The following is a 21,041-nucleotide window of genomic DNA, read 5'->3' as shown; positions in this document are numbered from 1 at the left end:
AGTATAGCCTATGGTATATTATAGTGAATAAATACTTTATAAATGAAAAAGCAGAATTTAGTGAATCACGCTACATCATCGTTTTATTGTATTATAGCCCAGCCCTGCAAAAAGGGCATTCAGACCTGAAGCAAAACCGGTTTAGACGAGAATAGCTCCATTGTTTAGCAGGTGTGTGTCAGCCAGAGACAACAAAACAAAGTCGGAGAGTGTTCTGCACTGTGGTGGAGGATAATCTCAAGTGCTCTTCAGAATTTGGCGAGTGACAGCAGATTGATAGTTAGCATTATCATTCTGGATTTCCTCCATCACTAAGTAATTCAAGGCACTCTGATGTCAATGAAAAGTCTATTTATTAAGACATGAAGGAAATATATGTGTTCCAATTTAAGAGGTTTGGCCAGTCATTGTCACACACACACATACACACACAGACGATCGTGTGCGATAATGAGGAAACGTCGTTTGATTTCACCTTTCTCTAACTGCTGAAAGCTTAAATGGGTCAGATTTACCCACAACACAATAGCAGGATTAGAGAAAGAGCTTTACTCACAAAACCAGTCGAGCTATTGTGCTATGTGTTGATCAGGAGATGAGTCGGAACTTCTAATTATGTTGTTGACCCACAAATGTTAACTTAAAACTTTTCAGCAGTTGTGGTCCACTGTGGTGAGGATATGCATTATGTGTCCAGTTTCACCTTTGCATGTGGTTACACCTGATTTTAATATGAGGCGTTTGTAGTTTTAGCTTAAGCTTTTGGTTCAGTAAGAGTTAAGTAAAGTTAGGAATGCAGTGGAGAGGATTAAGGTTAGGTTAAGGAATGAAAGAACGAATGCAGTCAGTAAAAGTCCTCACACATGTTGTAAAGTGGCTTTCAGCAGAACTGCAGCCCTGCACTCTAAAACCCATTATTTCTAATGGACCAATATGCCCTGTTCAAAGAAAAGAGTGGAGCCAGTGTTGCATCCATCTCCATGTCCTCGTGCACAAAGTTCATCCTACTTCATCCTCCACAATACCATTACATGTCAACAAGAAATGGCCGAAGGAATAAGTAAAAAGGAGCTAAGGAGGCAAAATGATCAGGATCACAACACAACGTTTAACTGTGGATGTGCAGGGATGTCGATAGAAAAGGTCTCTTCCGATGTTGTACCAGGTGTGTGTAAAGAAATAAAAATGGAGATTAGCCGTGACAAGTGAAGGTCATGCCTTTAATGTTGCACTGAATGCTAGCATGGTAACTTTGCTCTTCTTCTGACTTCTAGGTAAGTAAGTGGTGATTGAGGTCAGGCCACCTGTGGCCTTTCTTGAAAACACTCGCCGCTGTCATAGAAATTGAAAAAAAGTCATGCTCCTTTTGTAGGTTTGGAATATTCTCAGACGTCTGCTAGGAAATAATTTCAACTGGTGGATGAGTAAGAAAAACTTCCAAGTCATCAGGTTTAACCGCTTCTCAAAACTTGACATTTTGGAGAACTGATGTGTGTCTGCGGGTTTTTAAGTCACTTCTCAAATGGTCGAACTTCATTCTTACTCCTCTTTTGTGTTGTTTTAGAAGCTATATGTGTTGCTGTTATTCAGCAGCTGCACTTAAGCTGTTTTCTCATATAAACTCCTGACAGACAACACGGTCCGGAGTCCGGACATTGTCTGGAGTTTCTCTTCCACACATGTAGCACACAGCAGGAGATTGTCCGTGTCAGACGCTTTCTCTGCTGGAAATGTTGAGATGTCTTCCGGCTTTGCGACATCCACATTTATAACCTCATCAACAGATGTTTTCCTAAGTAAGTAGAATACGATGCGTAGGCACAACAATATTTAATTTAAAATGGTATTATGACACACATTTTTCCTTTATCAAATGTTGCGCCCCCTGGATTTGAAAGTTTCAGTAAGCCACATTGCGAATTGGATTTTATTCATTACTCAGCCCTACTTTGTACCAAGGAGCTGGCAGCGTAAAGTCCATTTAAAGTCCGGTCCGTGTGATTCAGACATTTGCGTTCTCACACACAGCTCCTCCGGGTAATGTCTAGATAAGTTCAGGGATGCAGTGCATGTATGAAAGGGGCTTTGGACACGCACGCACTGTGATTCATTGACCACCAGTGAGGTCATGTGGCAGTCATGTGACGCTGGCAATCGCTCAACAAGGAACACAAAAGGAAATAAGGGGAAGGGGCCAAAATGGCTCAGTCACAGGGAACCTCTGACACACGGACGTGCACACGCACGCACATGCAGAAGCACTGACAAAGCCTGACGCAAGCTGGGAGCTCATTCTGCAAGTGGCCTATAAAATATGAATGATATCGTGCTATATATTCTTTTATCAGCGAGCCTAAGGACATGTATGAACTGGAGCAGCAAAAACGCTCCGTTTCTCTGGCACTCACTCTGTATGTTGAGCATGGAGTTGAGGCTCCACATGCATGCCTATTGCTTACATCATCATGTGTCTTCCAGAGTTTGCAGAAGTATGAGTGTGAATGTTTCTGCTGTCTAAAAAAAAAGAAAAAAGAGTGCATCCTTAGGTGTCTCTTGGGAGTTGCTGTCAGAACTTTGTAATGCTGCTCTGAGAGTTAATTCACACACCCGCCACACACACACACACACAGACACACAGACAGACACTTTGAGAGAGAAAAAGAAAGTGAGGGGAGGAAAATGTACCTGCATAAGCTGGACGCATGATAGCGAGGCAAACAGTTGCAGTGCTTGCAGAATGCTGCTGTCTGCACTGTCGAAAAGCGGTTTGCAGCCTCTCTCTGGCTTTTCGCACACGCGTTTAGTTAGACACACACTCTCTTCCTTTGAGCCCACTCATACTCGTTAGAACATTTGAACACTAGCCCTCGTGTAGGAGTGCGCTTCTGGCACAGAGTGTGAGTGTGTGCGTGTGTGATTATGAGAGTGCGGTAGAGCGAGACAGCAGGAGGATGTACTCGAGACAGAGTGTAAGAGAATGACTTTGTGCGTGTTTGTATGTGAGGGAAAAGTGTGTGTGTGTGTGTGTGTGTGTGTGTGTGTGTGTGTGTGTGTGTGAGAGAGTGTGAGAGAGAGTGTCTTCTGCATACAACAGATAAATAAGGGTGAAAAAACAACAGGAAAAGGAAGGAAAGAGCAAGAAAAGACCCTGTCTTCAGAAAGCGTTGACAGGTCTGCTGAGACCCGCAGAAACAAACACATAGAGACAGACAGAGAGAGGGAGGGAAAACTGAGAGAGAACAGAAGAAAGTAAACCTTTACAAAGACTACGCATGCAGACGCATTTCTTCATTGTCCATAATGCTGTCATTTCCTTCTCTGTGTGTTGCGGCAGCACGCGTAGGTCTGCGTGTCATGCCAGCAAAGTTAGCTGAAAGTTCAACTGAAAATTCACAGACATGACATGAAAGAGAATTGCAGACGGCGAGAAAGAGAAAGTAACAGAGTCTGATTTTAAAAAATAAATAAAAATAAATAAAAAAGACAGGCCGTGAATGAAAGACGCAGGAGACAGAAGTGACGAGAGACAGGGATGGAAATAGAGTGCATGTGTGGCTTTTCAAAACGGAAAAAAACAGATTGAGTGGGGAATTGTCTGTGGAAAGTGTGTATGGTTTAATATTGTCTGTTCTCAAGATTTTGCATGAGGTCCAGAGCGGATCGACACAATACTGCAGTTTATTTCTGTGACTCAGCAACAAAATAAGCCTCTAGCTTTGCCCCCTGTAGAAGGTCTTATTTTTCATACATGTCCCTATAGATGCTACAGAAGAGCCATTTTCAAAACAGAAAAACAAAAAGAAATTACAGAAATGACCTTGGATATTGGTATACTTTTAGCTGACCCAGTAGAATTGGCTGTAAGTGCAAGGTAACCCACATTATAAGCAGTTTATTCATCTATAGAGTTAGAGTCCACTTGTTATTAGGTCATTTACAGTGTAGGATTGCTGATAATAGACATTCCTAATATGGAATTATTGAATCATTGAAAATGAGGGCCCAACATTAGCTCTGAGATCTCCACAGGCCCCTCTGGCAGAAAGAATGAGGTACAAAGTTGAAGACGGTTAACACAACATGAAAAGTGGTATGTTACCTTTACAAAACTTTGCAAAACGTTTCAATAGCAAGAGGGATGCACGGTAAGAAAAGAGCCTTAACAGAAGCTGGTAAAAGGGCCTCAGTGTTTCTGGGACTCTACTGGAATGAGAGGAGCGTTGAAGAGAAGGACTTGTCCTGGACACGGTCAGGAATGAAGGAGAGAAAGAAAGCATGTGTAGATAAAAGAGTGAGAGAGACATAGATGGACTTCGGATGGTTGGAGAACAGAAGCTGGTGGAGCAGAGAGAGCGAGAAAGAGAGAGAAGGAAGGAGAGGGTGAATACCAGCTATTGTTGGAATGCCGTAGCAACACACCGCACAGAGGAAGGGGGTGTGTGTGTGTTGGGGGGGGGGGGGGGGGGGGGTCAGTGGGTTTTATGCTCTGTTCAAGTTGCTCCTTGTCAGAGATGCGTCGCGTTCTGTGTTGACACCCTAGCGACTGTGGTCTTAAATTATTAGCTCCTCTGGACACAAGCCTAAAACAATCCTGCACTCTATTTCAGACCAATGTATCAACACCCAGAGAGCTCAGTTGGTTGAGCATCAGTGCTTGGGTTTGATGTCCAACACCATTGTTAAAAAAAAAGTAGTCAACCAATGTTGTAGTAGTATATATGACAGGACAGAGGGTGTACAGCCATGCTAGTGGGTTTGTAAGCCCGTACTTCACAGTGGCACTTTGGGCTAAATGCTAACATGTTAACATGCTGACAATGCCAACATGCCGATGTTTAGCCGGTAATGTTTACAATGTTCACTATCAAAGTGTAGCGTGTTAGCATGCCAGCATTTGCTAATTAGCACAAAACCCTAATGTATAGCTGAGGCTGATGGAGATGTCCAAAGACAAACCTGATGACGACACTAGTTGAAAAGTTAAGTGAACACCAAAGTCATAACCGTCCATCCTCAGGGGCACATGGATGTCTGTCCAAAATGTGGTGACAATCCTCCCAGTAATTATCAAGACATTTCAATTGTAAACCAAAAATGTCAACCTCCTGCTGGCACTACAGGGGAAGTCAGAGGATCATTGGGATTCATCCTCTGCGTACCATGAATGTCTGATCAAAATGTTGTGGCAATCCAATAGTTGTTGAGATAAATCAGTCTTGACCAAAGTGGTGGACTGACCCACCTACCGACAAGAGCTACATCACTAGAATGGCTACGAAAATAGACACATCAGGATTTGTCATCCCCATGATTACTGTCTGAATCTGATTCAACATACACTGTACCTTGTTGCATTGAAAAAATCGGAGTAAATGCTTCTTATTCATCCCAATGATCCTACTATGTTTCCTTTTTCATTCTAGGATCCTGCTGGCATCTTTGAGCTGGTTGAGCTGGTGGGAACTGGCACCTATGGGCAGGTGTACAAGGTAAGATACACACGTAAACTGACTTTGATACACATATACTGCCTTTGTGATAGCACGCTCCCCCTTCTTATCAGCTTTTGTTCATTCTCTCCAAGTTGCCTGTATGGAATAAAGAATAGAAACATGCACTGTGACTGAAGGAAACGTGGAAGCCAGGGGATGAAAGCGGAGCACAAGCTCGAGAGAAATGGAGCGAATGTGAAAGAGACTTAAATGCAGAGAGGAGAAGCAGAAACTAGGGCACATTGAAGTGCTTTTAGGGCAATTTCCCTTACTCTTTTATATTCACTTACTCTCTCCTTTCCTGCTGTATTAGCATGACTTTCTATCCCTGTGCGAAGGGTTAATTATTCTTCCTGTCTTGATTAGGAATTTCAGGGGGAAGTCTTTCACTGGGACACAGGAAGTGCTTGTGCTCAGCTGGTGTGACACAACTGTGGTTTGAGGTTTTTGCTGTCAGCTGGACTCAGCTGCTTCCCACTCTCATATAAATATTATCTCTCGGTCCATGTGACCGTCTGAACTTCCTCTTCCCTCTATACGATGGCCCGTCGCTCTCTGGTCCGTCCTCGCTTCCTTTTCCTGCTTCACCTCGGGCAGGATGTGGCACCGTCATGTGACACTTTGTTCAATCACCCCTAGCTGGAATAAACATGTGTTTGCTCAAATACGTGAAAGTGTGGACATGTAAAGGCCCCTTTGAGTGCGTGTATTTTGTTTGTGTGAGAGCGTGCCTAATGGAGCAGAGAGTCAAGGTCAGGCGGTGATGGAGAGGAGCTGTTTCTCACAGCCGATTGGTCAGGCAGAGGTCCCAGATGCTTCTCCACGCTTTTAGAAATATTCTGACATCCTCACGTGTGTGTGTGTGTGTATGTGTGTGTGTATGTAGGGACAGAGGGGAGGAGAAAACACAAAAGGAATGGAGAACAGGAGAGTTATGTGTATCCATGTATTGCTGACTCTGCTGTCTTGGTAAAAGTCACGGCTCATTTACTGGCTGACATTCAGCCAGTCTGTTCCTATACATTACCGGGCCACAGAGTGCCTGTGGCAACAGCACCGGCCTGCTGGGTCTGCAGCCAATGCAGCTGATCCACACTGGTTTGTGATTGGGTGTCGAACGGTGTATAAAGCTCAGCTGAGTCTACGCTGAAGTTGATTCTGTTACTGCTGTTGGCTTAGGTCCAAAAGTGACACTTCCACTGTCATTGCCTTGTGTATGAAGTTGTGAATGTGTGCAATAGATTTTGAGAACTTTTTGAGCCAAAATTTGATTATATTTTGCACATTGCCTGTTTCTGCGAAACAATTTATTAAAAAATGTTCCTTTTGGCCTACAAAGCTCATTAAAGATGTGTTGCACATCAAAGGTGGAAATAGCAGAGCTGAGATGATTGACAGAAAATGAAGCAGAAGGAAAAATGCTACAACATCTCAATAAAACAATAAAACATGACTTGGTTCCAGCCTTTTGGTTGTGAGGATTTACTGTTTATTTTTTTGTCTTTTGGGAAACCAAATATGTTTGGCTTCTAGGTTGTTCAGACAAAACAAACACATCACCAAGATATTCCCTTGAGCTTCTTTTTAAAACTACTTTCAGACATTCTATAGACCACACATTTATTTGATGAAATTATCATCAGTTAATCAATAATAAAAACAATAGTTAGTCATGTAAATCTTTATACAACATGAAGGGAGAAAACATGCTAAAATGCTTTGCAGTGCTTCGTTTAAAATGTTGCCCATTCAGTGCTGCAGAAGGAGACGACACATTGGAACAGATTGGATTCATCCATACAGATAAGGGGCAGAGTGACTTGAGTAAAAATGCCATCTATTTTAAATTCCTCATGCGGTTGAGGCAAGCCGCCTGAAAAGGATCGTCTTCTTGTGAGCAGGTGATTCTCTGAGTCACTGAGATGATAAATTGACCTTCAGAACGGTGTATTAGTGAACTGGAATTGCTCCGCGTCTCTCTGAACCATTTTGAGACACATGTCATATCAGAAAAACAACACCTAGGAATACCGTACTGCTGTATCTAGCTTTGCACTATAGTATCCCCATCTGGATCAATGAATGCTTGTCTGTGTGCTGCGGAGTGAACTCAGGTGGACTTTGAAATTTTGCTCAGATGTAAAGATCAGAGTCTGGCGGGCGGTAAACATGATTTTACTCCTCGTTTTGATTCCAAAAATAGACTCAAGTTGCTCCGTGGCCAGGGGCCAGCTTTGCTCTGATGTATCTGTGATCATACACTGCAATTTAACAAGTAGTGCCTTGATATTTTTCTTTCACACCATAGTTTAGAAAATTGAGAATCTCCGCACGACTCCTCTAACCAAGCCATCTTTTATTTTGTTCTTGGTTTCGTTTTTGCAGAAATGTATGCAGATTGATGGTATATATCACTTAATCATCCTAACTGCATTCATTTGATTGAAACTAAATTATTAATTTCTGTGGATTGACAAATTTAGGTTACCGAGGCTTATTAAAACTTTAAAAAGCCCGTTTGATGAAGTGACAAACGCTTCAGGTAAAAGCTAAAAACAGATACATTTCCTGAGCAGCGGACATTTTTTAGATTTGAAAATAGGATATAAAAACATCACAAAACAAGTAACCAGTAATGTTTTTTTACCATCTGGAAAAATATGACACTAAAACCAATCCACTGCATTCCGCCGCAGTAGTTTTTACGCTTGTAAAATGAGTAATGAAGCTCGAGATATGTAGGTTTATGTGTACCCATGCATGCATCCTTTTGCGTGCATGTGACGTAATGGCCAGTTCAGTGTTTTATGTTGGTGTCGGAGGGCCGGTAATGTGCCACATTGCTGCAGTTCTGTGTGTCTGGGAGTGAGAGATAACAGGTTTATCAACAATTCCATTACTCCATAGTTAAATGATACAGATCTGCTCCACGGTGCTCTCTCCTCTATGTCCACTTCTCTCTCCTCCCAGCTCTCACGCACACCCAACAGCTCATCTCAATGAATAAAATGCCTTGAAAAGTTGTTTCCAGGAAGTTGCTTTTTTGTTACCGTTTCCCTGTCAGCAAAATATAGTTTGGGGCGAAGAGCAGTGACAGACGAGTAGCCGAAGCGAAAAGATAATTTAAGTTTGACTTCTCCCTCTGTCTCCCTTTCTCATCTTACGTCTCCGTGGCGGTTGCGTATCCTTGTTTTTCCTCCGAATCATCCGCATCACAACTTCATCCCTGGCCTCAGCGCATTTCTTTTATCAATATGTAATCACGTTTTTCTTCTGGTTTCCCCTGTTTTCTGGGGTCTGAAACTTCCCTGGTGAGCTGTACTTAAGGGAGCAGCCCGTGGCCTACAGTATGTGTGTATATATAGCTTCTACTGGCTGCTCTAAAAGGGCCATAAATAGAGAACACGGGTAATGCTGAATAATTAAACACGTTCTCTCTCCACCTCTCTCCCTCTCCGTCATCTCTCTCTGTTTCTTGCCTTAGCTCCCTTTCTCCCTCTCTCCAACTGTTGTCACTCTCTGTCTCATCATCTCTCCCTCCATCGCCCTCATCGGTATTTCCTTCCTTTAATTTTGCCACGTCTCTCTTCCGCTCCCATCTCTCCAGCCCTCTCTCCTTCCCTTACTCACGCTCCTTTTTTTTTTTTTTTTTCTTGATCATGCTTCTGTTTCTGTTCTGCCTCCCCCTTCTCTCTTTCTTTCTGATGCTTGTGAATATTTGATGGGGCTTATGGGAATGACAGTTCTCCGAATTGAGGAAGCGCCTGCCACAGCAGGGGGCGGGAACGGGGGCCTTCCCTCGCCAGCCATTGGCCAAAACTCTCAGTGACTGACTGACGTAACGACTTATTGACTGACAGGCTTATCGATTGGCTAATTGATCAATCGCAGCTCCTCGTCATTCCCGTGGGAGGAGTCATTCTTCTCTGTGATGGACGCAAGGATGCAAGTTGAGATGGCAACTAATCATATCTCGATCAGAAGTACACAAACGCATCACCGACACACACACACACACACACACACACACACACATGCTTGAAGCATGACACATTCAGGCTCCTCGACTTGTGTCCTCGGCTTTCCCAGCAACATAACATTTCCTGTGTTTGTGTGGATTGTGTGTGTGTGTGTGTGTGTGTGTGTGTGTGTGTGTGTGTGTGTGTGTGTGTGTGTGTGTGTGTGTGTGTGTGTGAGAATGTGGGTGTGCTGTTTGCACATTCACATGCTTTCTCGCCGTGACTCTGCTGTCGCCATGCAGCGAGGGAGCAGGAGAGAGCAGAGAAAAAACGAGGCAGCCAATCTTTTTCTTTCTGATGACAGAACACATCCACTCTGCTCCTCCTCAGGCAAAGTGCTCAACACACACTCTTTAAATATTCACCAGTCACTGTGAGACACACAAATACACACACACACACACACACACACAAAGCGACGGTTGGGGACCTGGGCCGTATGGGCTTTTATATGCTCACCCACTGTGACAGCCACTCTGTACAAAGAGCAGCTGTGTGCTTTCCCTTTACTGCATTGGCGTGTCTGTGGATAAACCAAGGTGTGCGAACTATGTTTTGAAGGAGCATATGTGGCACCATGCTCTCATGTCACTGTGCATGTTTGTGTCATGGAGTCAGCGTGCGTGTTTGAGTGTAGCTCCTGAAAGAGTCGTATCATCGGTTTCTTTAAAATTGATGAACATGTGAGAACGGAGGCATGTGCAGTTGCGGCCTCATGCGTTCACTGATATCATGATAATCTTGCTACCGTAGCGATCCGGGGATGTAAACAAAGGGACGGAATGTAGATTAGGATTACGGCTCATAGTGCTTCATCTTGTTCACCATTCACACCTGTATCTTTTCTTTCTCTCCCTCTTTATCGCTTTTACCTGCATTGTCCCTGCCTGTTTTGCAACTCGGCCCACCTCCTCCTCCTCCTCCTCCTCCTCCTTCCCCCTCTGCCCTCTTAAGAAGCGGATAAAACTTCAAAGTTGTTTTTTTATCTTCATTATCTGCTGGAAGTCACGCTGCAAAGGACTGTGGGAGATTTTTCTCTTTGCTTGCCCGCCACAGCTACACATCTGCCTGCAAATACACACACACACACACTTATCCACACACCTCAGAGAAGCAGCTTGAAGTGTAGAAGGCTGGCACAAGAGACTCCGAAAAAGGATGGAAGATGACGTCATGTGTTCCTCTTTGTTTGATGTTCCTGACTCCTCCAACTAGTGTTTCTCAGCAGGAAAGAAGATCAAACAAGCGAGCACACACAGAGTGTGTCTCTCTGAAAGTAGTCACTGATCACACTAAAATGGCAACTTGACAATTCAGGTTGGCATTACGTTTTCTACTGAATAGTGTTATTTCCTGTGTCATCCCAGGACAATGTGTTATGTTTAAGCTCCAGTTTTAACTTGAGGCACAGCTTCGTGAGTGTTCATTCAACTTCATGATCAGTTTGAAGGAGGCAGCTTGTGGTGCTGTTGAACTGTATTGCATTATACAGACAGGAGTTTCTCGTTGATATCAATGGGATGGACGAAATAATAGAAACGCCTGTCACTATAACGCAAAGCAGAATCAGCACCTCTCTAAAACACTTTAATAGAGCAAGAAAGGTCGTAAAAATGAACTTTGCTCACAAGTAATGTGGTCACAGCGGTCACAATTCATTTTCCTTTGAGAAATTACGAGACATAAAACGTACAATAATCTTTTAAGTGTGTGATATTTGACATATAAGATCTTCTTGTTAATGGGGTCATGAATCTGAATGATGATCATAGTTATTTGCAAACAGCACGGTAGATCACAGTAGTTCACGTCTTCTTGACTGAGCCCAGGTTCAGTTACTGTTACTTTATATATATATATATATATATATATAAATAAATAAATAAATAAATAAACAAACACCCCCCCTCCCAGAAAACAGTCAGCTGAGTCTCACCGTTGGCAACAACACCTCTGTGGTACTTTCTGCACAAGGGTAGTACATTACTCATTCCAAGCCTCTCCTAGGAAATGCAGAGGCCAGTAAATAGTGTCAGTAAATTGCAGTTAGTGTGATAATGTAAATGAATAAAGAATGTAGTACTATATGGAAGTATTACGGCTAATGGTGATGCTGCCAGAAGGTCCCAGCTGGGTTCGTCTGCAGGTTATGGGGCTTGGATGTGGTTTGTGTTTATTTGTGTGTACAATAAGTGGATATATATGTGTGGGTCTGCCTGACATATGCAGCCACGTCCCCGGTGTCGGGGCATTGTTGCAGTTGTTTTTGAGTCCTTATGAATGAACTGTGAACCGTGACCGAGGTGGATGTTGCTTGTTACCGTGGGAACAGCAGATGTGCTCGTTCCACTCACATGCAGTGACACACACACACACACTCACACCTGGCAGTATGTTCATTAGCCTAGATCCTCTCTCTCTCTGTCTTCCCCAAGGCCACACGCCCCACTTACCCACAATGCACTTCTCCCACCCAGGCCAGGGTCAATTAGCCATGCCTGATGTCAATAGCAATCTCTCATTCTCTCTTCTTTTCTCATTCTCTCTCTCTCTCTACAGAGTTTTCCAGTCAGTTCCCGTACTCTTTAATTGATGATGTGCACCTTACAGATCTGTTTAGCCACGGTTCCTCTTTCAACAGTATAAATTACTGCTCGTCAATAGTTAAGTCAATAACCTATACCAGCTTTGACTCCCTCTATTATTCTCTGTTACAGCCTGTAGCTCCTCATTTTAAGTTTTCCGTCCCTGCTCTCCTTCATCTGCTTCTTTTATTCATGTTTTCTGCTCGCCCTCTCACCCTCGCTCAGCTGTTTCTTTCTCTCTCACCTCCAAACTGTACTGTAAATCAGCTCGGCTGTTCGCTTGACCTCCAGAGCCGCCGGAGCGTGATGCCGATGTGCTGAACCTGCTGCTTTTCCTCCACGCTGCAACCCTCCTCCTCCTCCGTAGTGTTCCCTCGCTCGTGCACACTCTCCAACTGTCTTTGCTCTGTCTTATTCCAGTCGTGTCTCTGCTTGTCCCGCAGATGTTGTAACATCAGGGGGACTGTTTCTTTCTCTCTTTTCGTGACTGAAGACGTTCAGGCAGTTTGATTTGAAAATGAGAGATAAGTGGATGAGTGGGCAGGTCAGTTTGCTAACAGATTGAATGAGTCAGTAAGTGCATTAGTGACTTAACCTGTGTAAATGAGCTTGTGAATCAATGAGGTAATATGTTCGTTTGTGGAAAAGCTGTTGTGATGGGATGGAGAAAACAGTTTTTAGAGGGTCCCACAGCTGTTTAGATGGACCCCAAAAACATTAAACTGGAAAAAGCAATGCTTGTGTTCAGTTCATCCGTTTCTATGTGAGTTTTGTGTTTCAGTTAATCTGGGTCAGCCTCAAATGCCTACTTTAAATAAGCTGTGGACACACACACACACACACGTCCATCCGGCGAGTGGTTATCCTGTTAGGGTTGATTTATTTCCATCACATCAAAGGATGTATAATGATGAGGACAAGCTTTTACTGTCGCCTGACCTCAGACATATGCACACGCACACAACACATGCATACACGGACCCACAGATCCTCTTTACGTGTACAACATTAAACTAAATCATATTTCTTGTCACACGATGATGGACTTACCAAGCTTTGTGTATGTGCCCCGTCTCTTCGTTTTCAAGCACCATCACACCACCGTGGGGAGTGACAGATGTGCTTTTGTTGCTTGTGATCAAATGCGTGTGTTTGCCTGTTTGCAGACTAATGTTTCTCTTATTTAAACCGCTTTGTGGGCCTGCAGTAGTGATTATTTCGCGCTGTGCCAAATCCTTTCCCTGACCCCAGATTAGTCTGCATCTCGTACATTTGTGCGTTCACCGGCTTGTTAATTAGCTTGTTGTACTCTGAGCGAGCAGGTTAATGAACGTCTATATTTCAGACTGCTGATAGATTGTCTCAATGGGCTTTAGTCGATAACACCGGTTCATTCGGATTGGAATCAACACTGCAAAATGTCTGTCGCAACATTCAGCATCTCCTTCCTGCAACCCTCCCCCCCCCCCCCTCGTCAATAAAAGCCCTCCGGAATATTCTGCAGATCATTGCTCTCATCTATCTTTTTTCTTTCTTTCATCACCCGCCTCTCTTCCTTTACTACCTCCCATACTCCCACAAACTCTCTGCTTGTACACTGGCTCGTTGTATCTCCTCTCCTTTTAAATATATATCTTCCTGTCTCAATCCGTTTCTCCCCTCTCTTGCTTTCTCATGTGTGAGTGTGACAACAGCCTCGGGGTGCTTCTATATTTCCTGGGCAGTGCAGTAGTAGATTGGAATGGAGGCCTTTGTCACTTTTATTTACTGCCTCACTGGCTCCACGCTTGTCTGTGTGTGTGTGTGCGCGTTAGTACGTGTGAATGCGGAATGACTGCAGGTGTTTGAACTGCAATGAGGTGTGTCTGGCAGTATTGCCCCCTTATTTCTTTGGGCTCCTTTAAGCAGAACTGTGTTGGTATCTTTTATTGGTCGAAAGTAGCTTTAATTCTGCATCGCAGCTGCTGAGCATGCTGGGATTGTAAGTCTACAGAGTAGAACCAGTGGGTGTTGATAGGCGGGTGCAGACTGAAACACAGGTTGTCTGAAACCCTTCAACCTTAACACAACTATAGCCTAAACTACAGTTGGATGTGTTTGAGAGTGTGTGTGACAGCACTGCACAATATCCCTCGAGGACCTGCCTGTCAGAGAGAGACAAGACAGAAAGAAAAATGTATAGATTGAAAGCTCAGGGGCATAGCCCACTTTTTCCTATGATACTGTGAGCATGCCGACAGGCCAAATGCCAGGAAAGCATCCTTAGATGCCATTCAGTCGATTCTTTCCTTATGTTTGTGTTTGTGTGCATGGATTACCATGCCGGCAGATTAGGATTTTGGTGTGACCCATTTCTCTTTTACAAAGAGTTGGCAACACAGTCTGGCAATCTGTTCCTAGTTTTGTGTGTGTGTGTGTGTGTGTGTGTGTGTGTGTGTGTGTGTGTGTGTGTGTGTGTGTGTGTGTGTGTGTGTGTGTGTGTGTGTGTGTGTGTGTGTGTGTGTGTGTGTGTGTGTGTGTGTGTGTGTGTGTGTGTGTGTGTGTGTGTGTGTGTGTGTAAATGCTTTAGCATGTACAGTATCTTTGTTTTTGTCTTCTTGTCTGTTTTGCAAGCATGAAACATGAAGAAGGCCGATGCAGTTGGTAAGATAAAACGGTTGCAATTCACTGAGCCTAAAAGCTATAAAAAAATGAATGTTTACAAATTTGATTATATTTAGAGGCCCATGCTCATGCTATATCAAATAATATGCGTTTCTTTACATCATTGGAGAATATATATCAGAAGTTGGCTTCCGTAAAGAATTGTGAGCTAAATTGTGAATAAAACCTAATAATGAGCAACCATGGTGCTGTAAAAAAGGATATTTTTACATTTAGTTGTTGCTTGAAATGTCAGATTTCACAGATTTCTTGAACACAACAGGAGGAGCAGGAAATATTGTATCAGCCGTTGTGAGCCACCCAGATTGATGCATCTCATATCATGATCAATTTAGTTTTTAGATGACTGTCTATCAAGTAATAACCACAGTCATTAGATATATGGCAATTGTTGTGTGTGTGTATATATATATATATATATATATATATACGTTGACTACAACTTTATATAAAAAATAAAAGTGTAGGAAGTGTGGTAAATCCTGTAGTTTTGTAAAAAGGTCTCATCATCATATCATCACAATGACAAAAAAACAAAACAAAAGTTGAACATAAAACTTGAACAGTCAACCATAATGAACTTCTTGATTAAGTTTAAAGTTTCTTCAAGCTACTTAGTGAAATCAATTAAAAAACGATGGATCTCTAGAAAGGCGAAAATCAATCTTAATGGTGGGCTTTAAAACATGTCCCCCAGTAATGAGATTCTTAGTTAATGGTCTAAAACGTGCAGAACCACCGGTGTAGGTGTTCAAATTCTGCTTCATGTAAAGGACAGGCTTGAAATCCAATACGGACCTATTTTTAAATCGGAGAGCTCGTTCACTCTGCCATTTTAGGGTACAATGTGGAAGGTTTCCTCTGACCTTGCAGCTTGGCCACACAGCGAGCACACACTGAGGACAGATGCACTGTGAAATCCAGCTCCCACTGAACAACTCCCCTGCTCATCCCCTCCCTCGTTTCTCAATCACTCCCCCCTTCTCTCTCTCTCTCCTTCCCTCCTTTCCTCACCCAATCGCTTCTTCTAAATAAATACTCTCCCACATCAGGACAATAGTCTCTTATTCGCTGTCTTCTCCCTCTCTTTTATGTGTGTGTGTGTGACGGTGTACATTTATGTGTGTGTGCTTAAGTGTCGTGCCCACTGTACTCTGGCCAGCCAAGACTGTTGCTAGGCTACGACAGGAAGTGTCCTGCATAGTAAATGTGTCCGAGGGGGGGTCTGTGTAATTGACTTGGCAAGGGCATACACACACACACACACACACACAAATAAACAAAATACACACATGCTATAAAAGCATTTCTTTCTCGCTCACACACAAAATATACACACAGAGAAGCCTTGGGTTCCATGATATCCACCGGCAGTGGCGAGCAGGTTGGTCTCGCCGAACTGAAGCTGCAAGCTGAGAGGGATCAAGAGATGCTTCCCTCTGCAGCCCGTGGTGCGCGTGTCCTTCTTCTTCATCCTAAGACACATATACATAGAATCCTCTGCGTACCAAGTACTTTACTGGTGTTTTACTGTTGCTTGGCAGGTGTAATTAATCTTTATTATGTGATGATGATAATTACTGGAATAGGCGTACTTTGTGTCTCCCTCATGGTGCACTTGGAAGGTGACAGATGAGATGAGATGGCGCCGTCATATTGGATCTAAAATCTCTTTTGCATCTTTCTAGTATGATCTTATATAGACAACATTACTCACAGACAACAGCACCAAAATTCAGGAATTTGAACATGCCAAAAAGGTCTTGATTGGATGTGATGAGTGTGTATTTACTTTACATAGCTCGGGTGCTTTTAAGATAAAGGACTCACATTTGTTGAGTCCTGTTTGTACCCGTGAGTATTTAGACTAGTCCTAAAACGATATTTCGATCGATGGAAAATGAATCCCCAGCCATTTTGCCAGTTTTTCGGCGATTAGTTAAATACATTTTAGTTTTGGCCGGTAGTTGTACAAAACAAGCAACTTTTAGATGTTAGCGTTGTGCTCTGGGAACTTGCAAGGAGCATTTTACAGTATTTTTTTGGACATTTTAGAGACAGAAATAATCACCAAGTCTTTGTCTTATGGGATAACCAGTTGAAACTGTGTTGACCTGTAATCAACACGTCTCCTCCGCCATCGATCGTCACAAAATGCTGGGACAGACTTAACAGAAGCACTGTTGGCCATGAATTATTTAAAGTCTAATCAGGACTTTTAAACATCACACACAATAAATGAAGATAGAGGTTTTTTTTTTTAATCTTACCTTTTAGTTTATTGGGTAAGAGAATGAAATAGCAACCATTACATATATACAGGTACAGCAAATTAAGCTAAATGAATGCTAAATGATCCTGGTTTGTTAAAGCACGTTCCTATTTTGTCGGGTGGAAGACCTACACCTGATTTCCATACAGTAATTTAGAAACACTGACCTGCAGGGAGGACTGGGAGTAATGACTCCACCATGATGCCGCCGCCTGAAGGCTGATTGGAGATCAGTTCGGTATCAGTTGGCTGTCTCCATCACAGCACGGCCATCCAAGCGGAACAAACATAGTCAATTTGGTCTGTTATCGCTCAAACACACCTGGCCTGGCAGCATCACAGCCCCTTGTGTGTGTGTGTGTGTGTGAGTGACAGATATTTTGCTATCAAATTTGGTCAAAATACTTCTACAGGATTAAAGAGGGGAAAATGCTGGATTGGAAACGTGTAAAGATAATTTCTTAGGCTTCTTTTGAAATGTCTCCGTGATGGTTAAAGTTAATGCACACTGGAATGACAGATGGGAAGTATTGGATGAAAGCATTTCTGTGCACAAGTATTCAGTATGTGTGTTCGTTTTGCTTTGCGGAGACACTCGGGCCCTTGTCAGTGCATTGTGGTTCGCAGAAGGCTGGAGATGCATTAGCTGAAGCAAAGTGAAAGGGTTGCAGGGACTCCTCGGTTTGTGTCTTATTTGCTCGTCGAGCTCAAAGCTGAACGCTGTTTCGTTGGCATTAGCGTTCAGCTCAGTTATGTTCATGCAGGAACCCGCTTTTCACAGGCTGCTGGTCTGGGCTGCAAGGCATGAGAGAGGAGGAGACGGAGAATACAAGGGACGGGGAAAAGTAAGCGAGATATCTAGAGGGAGGAGGGCAGAAATAATGAGAGGCATAAAGAGGAGATTGTGAGAAGTTAAGAGGGTTAGATAATGAGAGGCAGAATCAGGGGATAAGGGAGTGAGGCAGAGAGAGAGAGGGAGGCGGGGAGAATGCAGATCTAGGTCAGAGAGGCAAAGCAGTTGACAAACGAATGGAGGAAGGGATGAACAGGCCTGTGAGGCTCAAAATCTCCTCAGTCTGAATAGGACAGATCAGTGAGAGAGTGGGACATCCTTAGAAGAAAGGACAGAAGGAAGATAAAAAAATATTCTAATACTGTGTGGATATTCTGTCTCTTTTTTGTCATTCACAGAGCTTCATCAAATATTTACTTGTCGAGAATTTGAGGAGAAGATTGATATCACTCTCATGTCTGTGCATTAAGTGTAGAGCTGGGAGGCAATTAGCTTAGCTTAGCATAGCATAAAAACTAAAAGCAGGGGGGAATAGCTAGCTAGCTAGGTCGGGTCTGTCCAAAGTTCTGAAAAAATATGGCTTCCAAAACCTCCACTAATGAAAATGCTGTCCATTATTTCATTTACATCGGAACACAAACAGTAAAGTAAACACAATAAGTTGTGGTTTTACCTGGCGTTACATGCTGTTATGTCTCTTCTTGTTGTCACCATGAGATTCTTAAACAACCACAGAACGCACAGAGGAGTCGGTTGGATGGATGAACTGTTACGTTTGTTTATTGTTGAGCTTCAGTGCTGCTAGGCATATTTTCAACATTAAAAGCCAGGCTAGCTGTTCCCCCATGCTTCGTCTTTACGCTAAACTAAGATAATCTAATCTTAGCAAGAAAGCAAATTAGTGTATTATTGGATGGATAACTTGGTCTAAAATGTTGGACAACAGTGTAATATCCCCCTCAAAAATTCAACTTTTTCAAATTGCTTGTTTTGTGCGACCAACTATCTAAACCCAAAAATATATTCAATTTGCAATGATACACATGATGTATCATGATGAAACAGAAAAAAACCAAATCCTTACATTAGAGAAGCTGGAATCGGCAAGTATTTGGCATTTTATCTTGATAAATGACTGTTGATGAGACAATTAATTGACTGATTAGCTTCAGCACTAATCGTTTTATCATTTGTCTTCCTCACTTTTACCATTTATCTTCAAAGTCTTGTTTTGGTAGCATTGTTACACACATTATCCTGTTAACTGCTTACATTGATATACCCAAAGACACCCCCCACACACACATCCATTCTTTGAATTTGCAAATATACGAACAGGGCGAGGGACAAAGAAAGAGAGCAAAAGGTGAAGATGAACAGACAGAGCTAATTCCTTTCTGTTGCTCCTTTCACACTCGGTCATTTAATAAGGCTGGATGACATTACTCACTGCTCTAGGTTGTCATGTGTCTGAGAATAATAAATCTTTATCCAGCTCTGATGATGTCCACCTCCACTATCTGTTGGACATATTCTTTCTCTCGCTCTCGACGTCACTTTCTAACTCCTTCAGTCTTTACTTCTCCATTCCTCTTCATGTCTCTGTGTGCACATGTGGGTGTTTGCACGAGTGTCTGTGCAAGTAGCGTAGAAAAAGAGAGATATTTTTGAATTTTGTGTGCATCTGTCTGTAAGCGCGTGTGTGAGTTTCTGATTTGTAAGTGGCTGTAATTCCTTTGTTGGTCTCCAACAAAGCCAGCCCTTGTGCTCGTGGAATTGGGGCAGTCTGATCCTAATGAGAAATCCCTCTTCAATCTTTCCAGCTCTTTTACTCTCCCAGAAGCTGGACTCTGTATGTGTGTGTGTGTGTGTGTGTGTATATATGAGAGAAGAAAAGAGACTGATCACAGTGTTCAACCATCCAGTGGTGCTTAGTTTGCATTGTGCATTGCTGGATTGTGACACAATGAATTATCATATTAAATCCCTAACTTTCATTTAGCAATAAATCAGCAAGTTTAAAATTTGTTTTTTTTATTCATTCAAGAGGAGCTGTTTAATGACAAATTCAATTCATGGCCCATTCAGGGACCTCAGCTGATGTTAACATATTGCCAGTCAGAGTTGTCTTCTTAGTTGCTGCACTGAGAACATGATTGCTTCCTCAAATTAAAACAAATTGTGGTGACTTTTCAATGCAAATGATAAATGGATATACCTGTAATATTGTTTTTTTCCTTTTCTTTTGAATTTGACCCTTCAGTCGAAACACCAGGGGAACAAATGAGCCAAAACATCCCTTTTTGTCCCTAATAGAGATGTGATCAAATCATTACATTGACCGCAGACCAGTTTTGCTTCTTTGTAAAACTACAGTGTAAAGGAACAAGTGAGCTGTTGAGCTGCCTACACTATTTTGCAGTTAATAACTGTATGAATTGAATAACCTCTGACTCGCAAGCTATTCATCAAGTAAAGTGAGTTTTGGCGAGCCTGTGGGTACAATTGATCTGTTAAAATGTCATGAAGATAGAATGTGAAGCAGAATGACGAATGACCAGTGGCAGGGTGCTCCTGTAAAATTACTACTGCAAAGAAATTGCAAAGCGATGAAACCACAAACTTTTTCACCATCGTATACAACGTCTGCTCTTATTGTGGCATTCCAAGCCTCTGTTTTGGCTGTAGCGCTCATTATCAGAATGGCCCTTCGATTAAAGCCCTCAGGAGGCGTTTCAGAGCCAGACCCTTAATGCCATCTGGTTTACACTGTAACAGTTCCACCAAGACAACAGTCCTCCTCTTGTTTTCTGTGTGTGTGTGTATGTATTTGTTTTTTTGGGCAACTGCTGCTAAGCTGTTCTGCTCAGACTGTTACATGCTAATCAGTCGATTCCAGACAGGTGGAAGTAATAGCCGTCAGTGGTTTTAGCGTCTCTAGCCCTGTTAGCTTCATTAGCTAATCACAGGCACAGATGCTCTGTTGCAAAGGAACCACTTGGGTTTTCCATTCGCCCCTCAGCTCCCAATCTCCCAGTTCCTTGCCTCCCAGTTCCCCCAGGCATCTGCCTAGCCTCGATATTACACAACACAGCCAAGTCTGTAGGTTGGTATCTGTCTTTGTTTTCCATCTTGGGCTATGTGTGAGACACTGTCAGCTGTGCTTTTGACTACAATCTCCCATTGTTACTGTTACACTGGATTGGACTGATGCTG

The 21,041-nt window shown here is 42.8% G+C and overlaps 1 protein-coding gene across 2 annotated transcripts in view; it reads left to right on the top strand.

Annotated features, from left to right (window-relative positions):
- LOC142968022 (TRAF2 and NCK-interacting protein kinase-like) overlaps positions 1 to 21,041 on the top strand; it is a 58,175-nt gene that overhangs the window by 6,365 nt on the left and 30,769 nt on the right. For both annotated transcript variants that reach the window (XM_076107734.1, XM_076107735.1), the window contains exon 2: positions 5,424 to 5,489. In XM_076107734.1, coding sequence (XP_075963849.1) covers positions 5,424 to 5,489 — 66 coding nt within the window. The remainder of the gene's footprint in view (positions 1 to 5,423; positions 5,490 to 21,041) is intronic.

This window comes from Anarhichas minor, unplaced genomic scaffold (genome assembly GCF_050575085.1).
Source record: "Anarhichas minor isolate MPS153535 unplaced genomic scaffold, ASM5057508v1 ptg000040l, whole genome shotgun sequence".
In the NCBI taxonomy this organism is placed as follows: domain Eukaryota; kingdom Metazoa; phylum Chordata; class Actinopteri; order Perciformes; family Anarhichadidae; genus Anarhichas; species Anarhichas minor.
The sequence above is the reverse complement of the archived record's forward strand: the minus strand, read 5'-3'. Positions and strand labels throughout refer to the sequence as shown.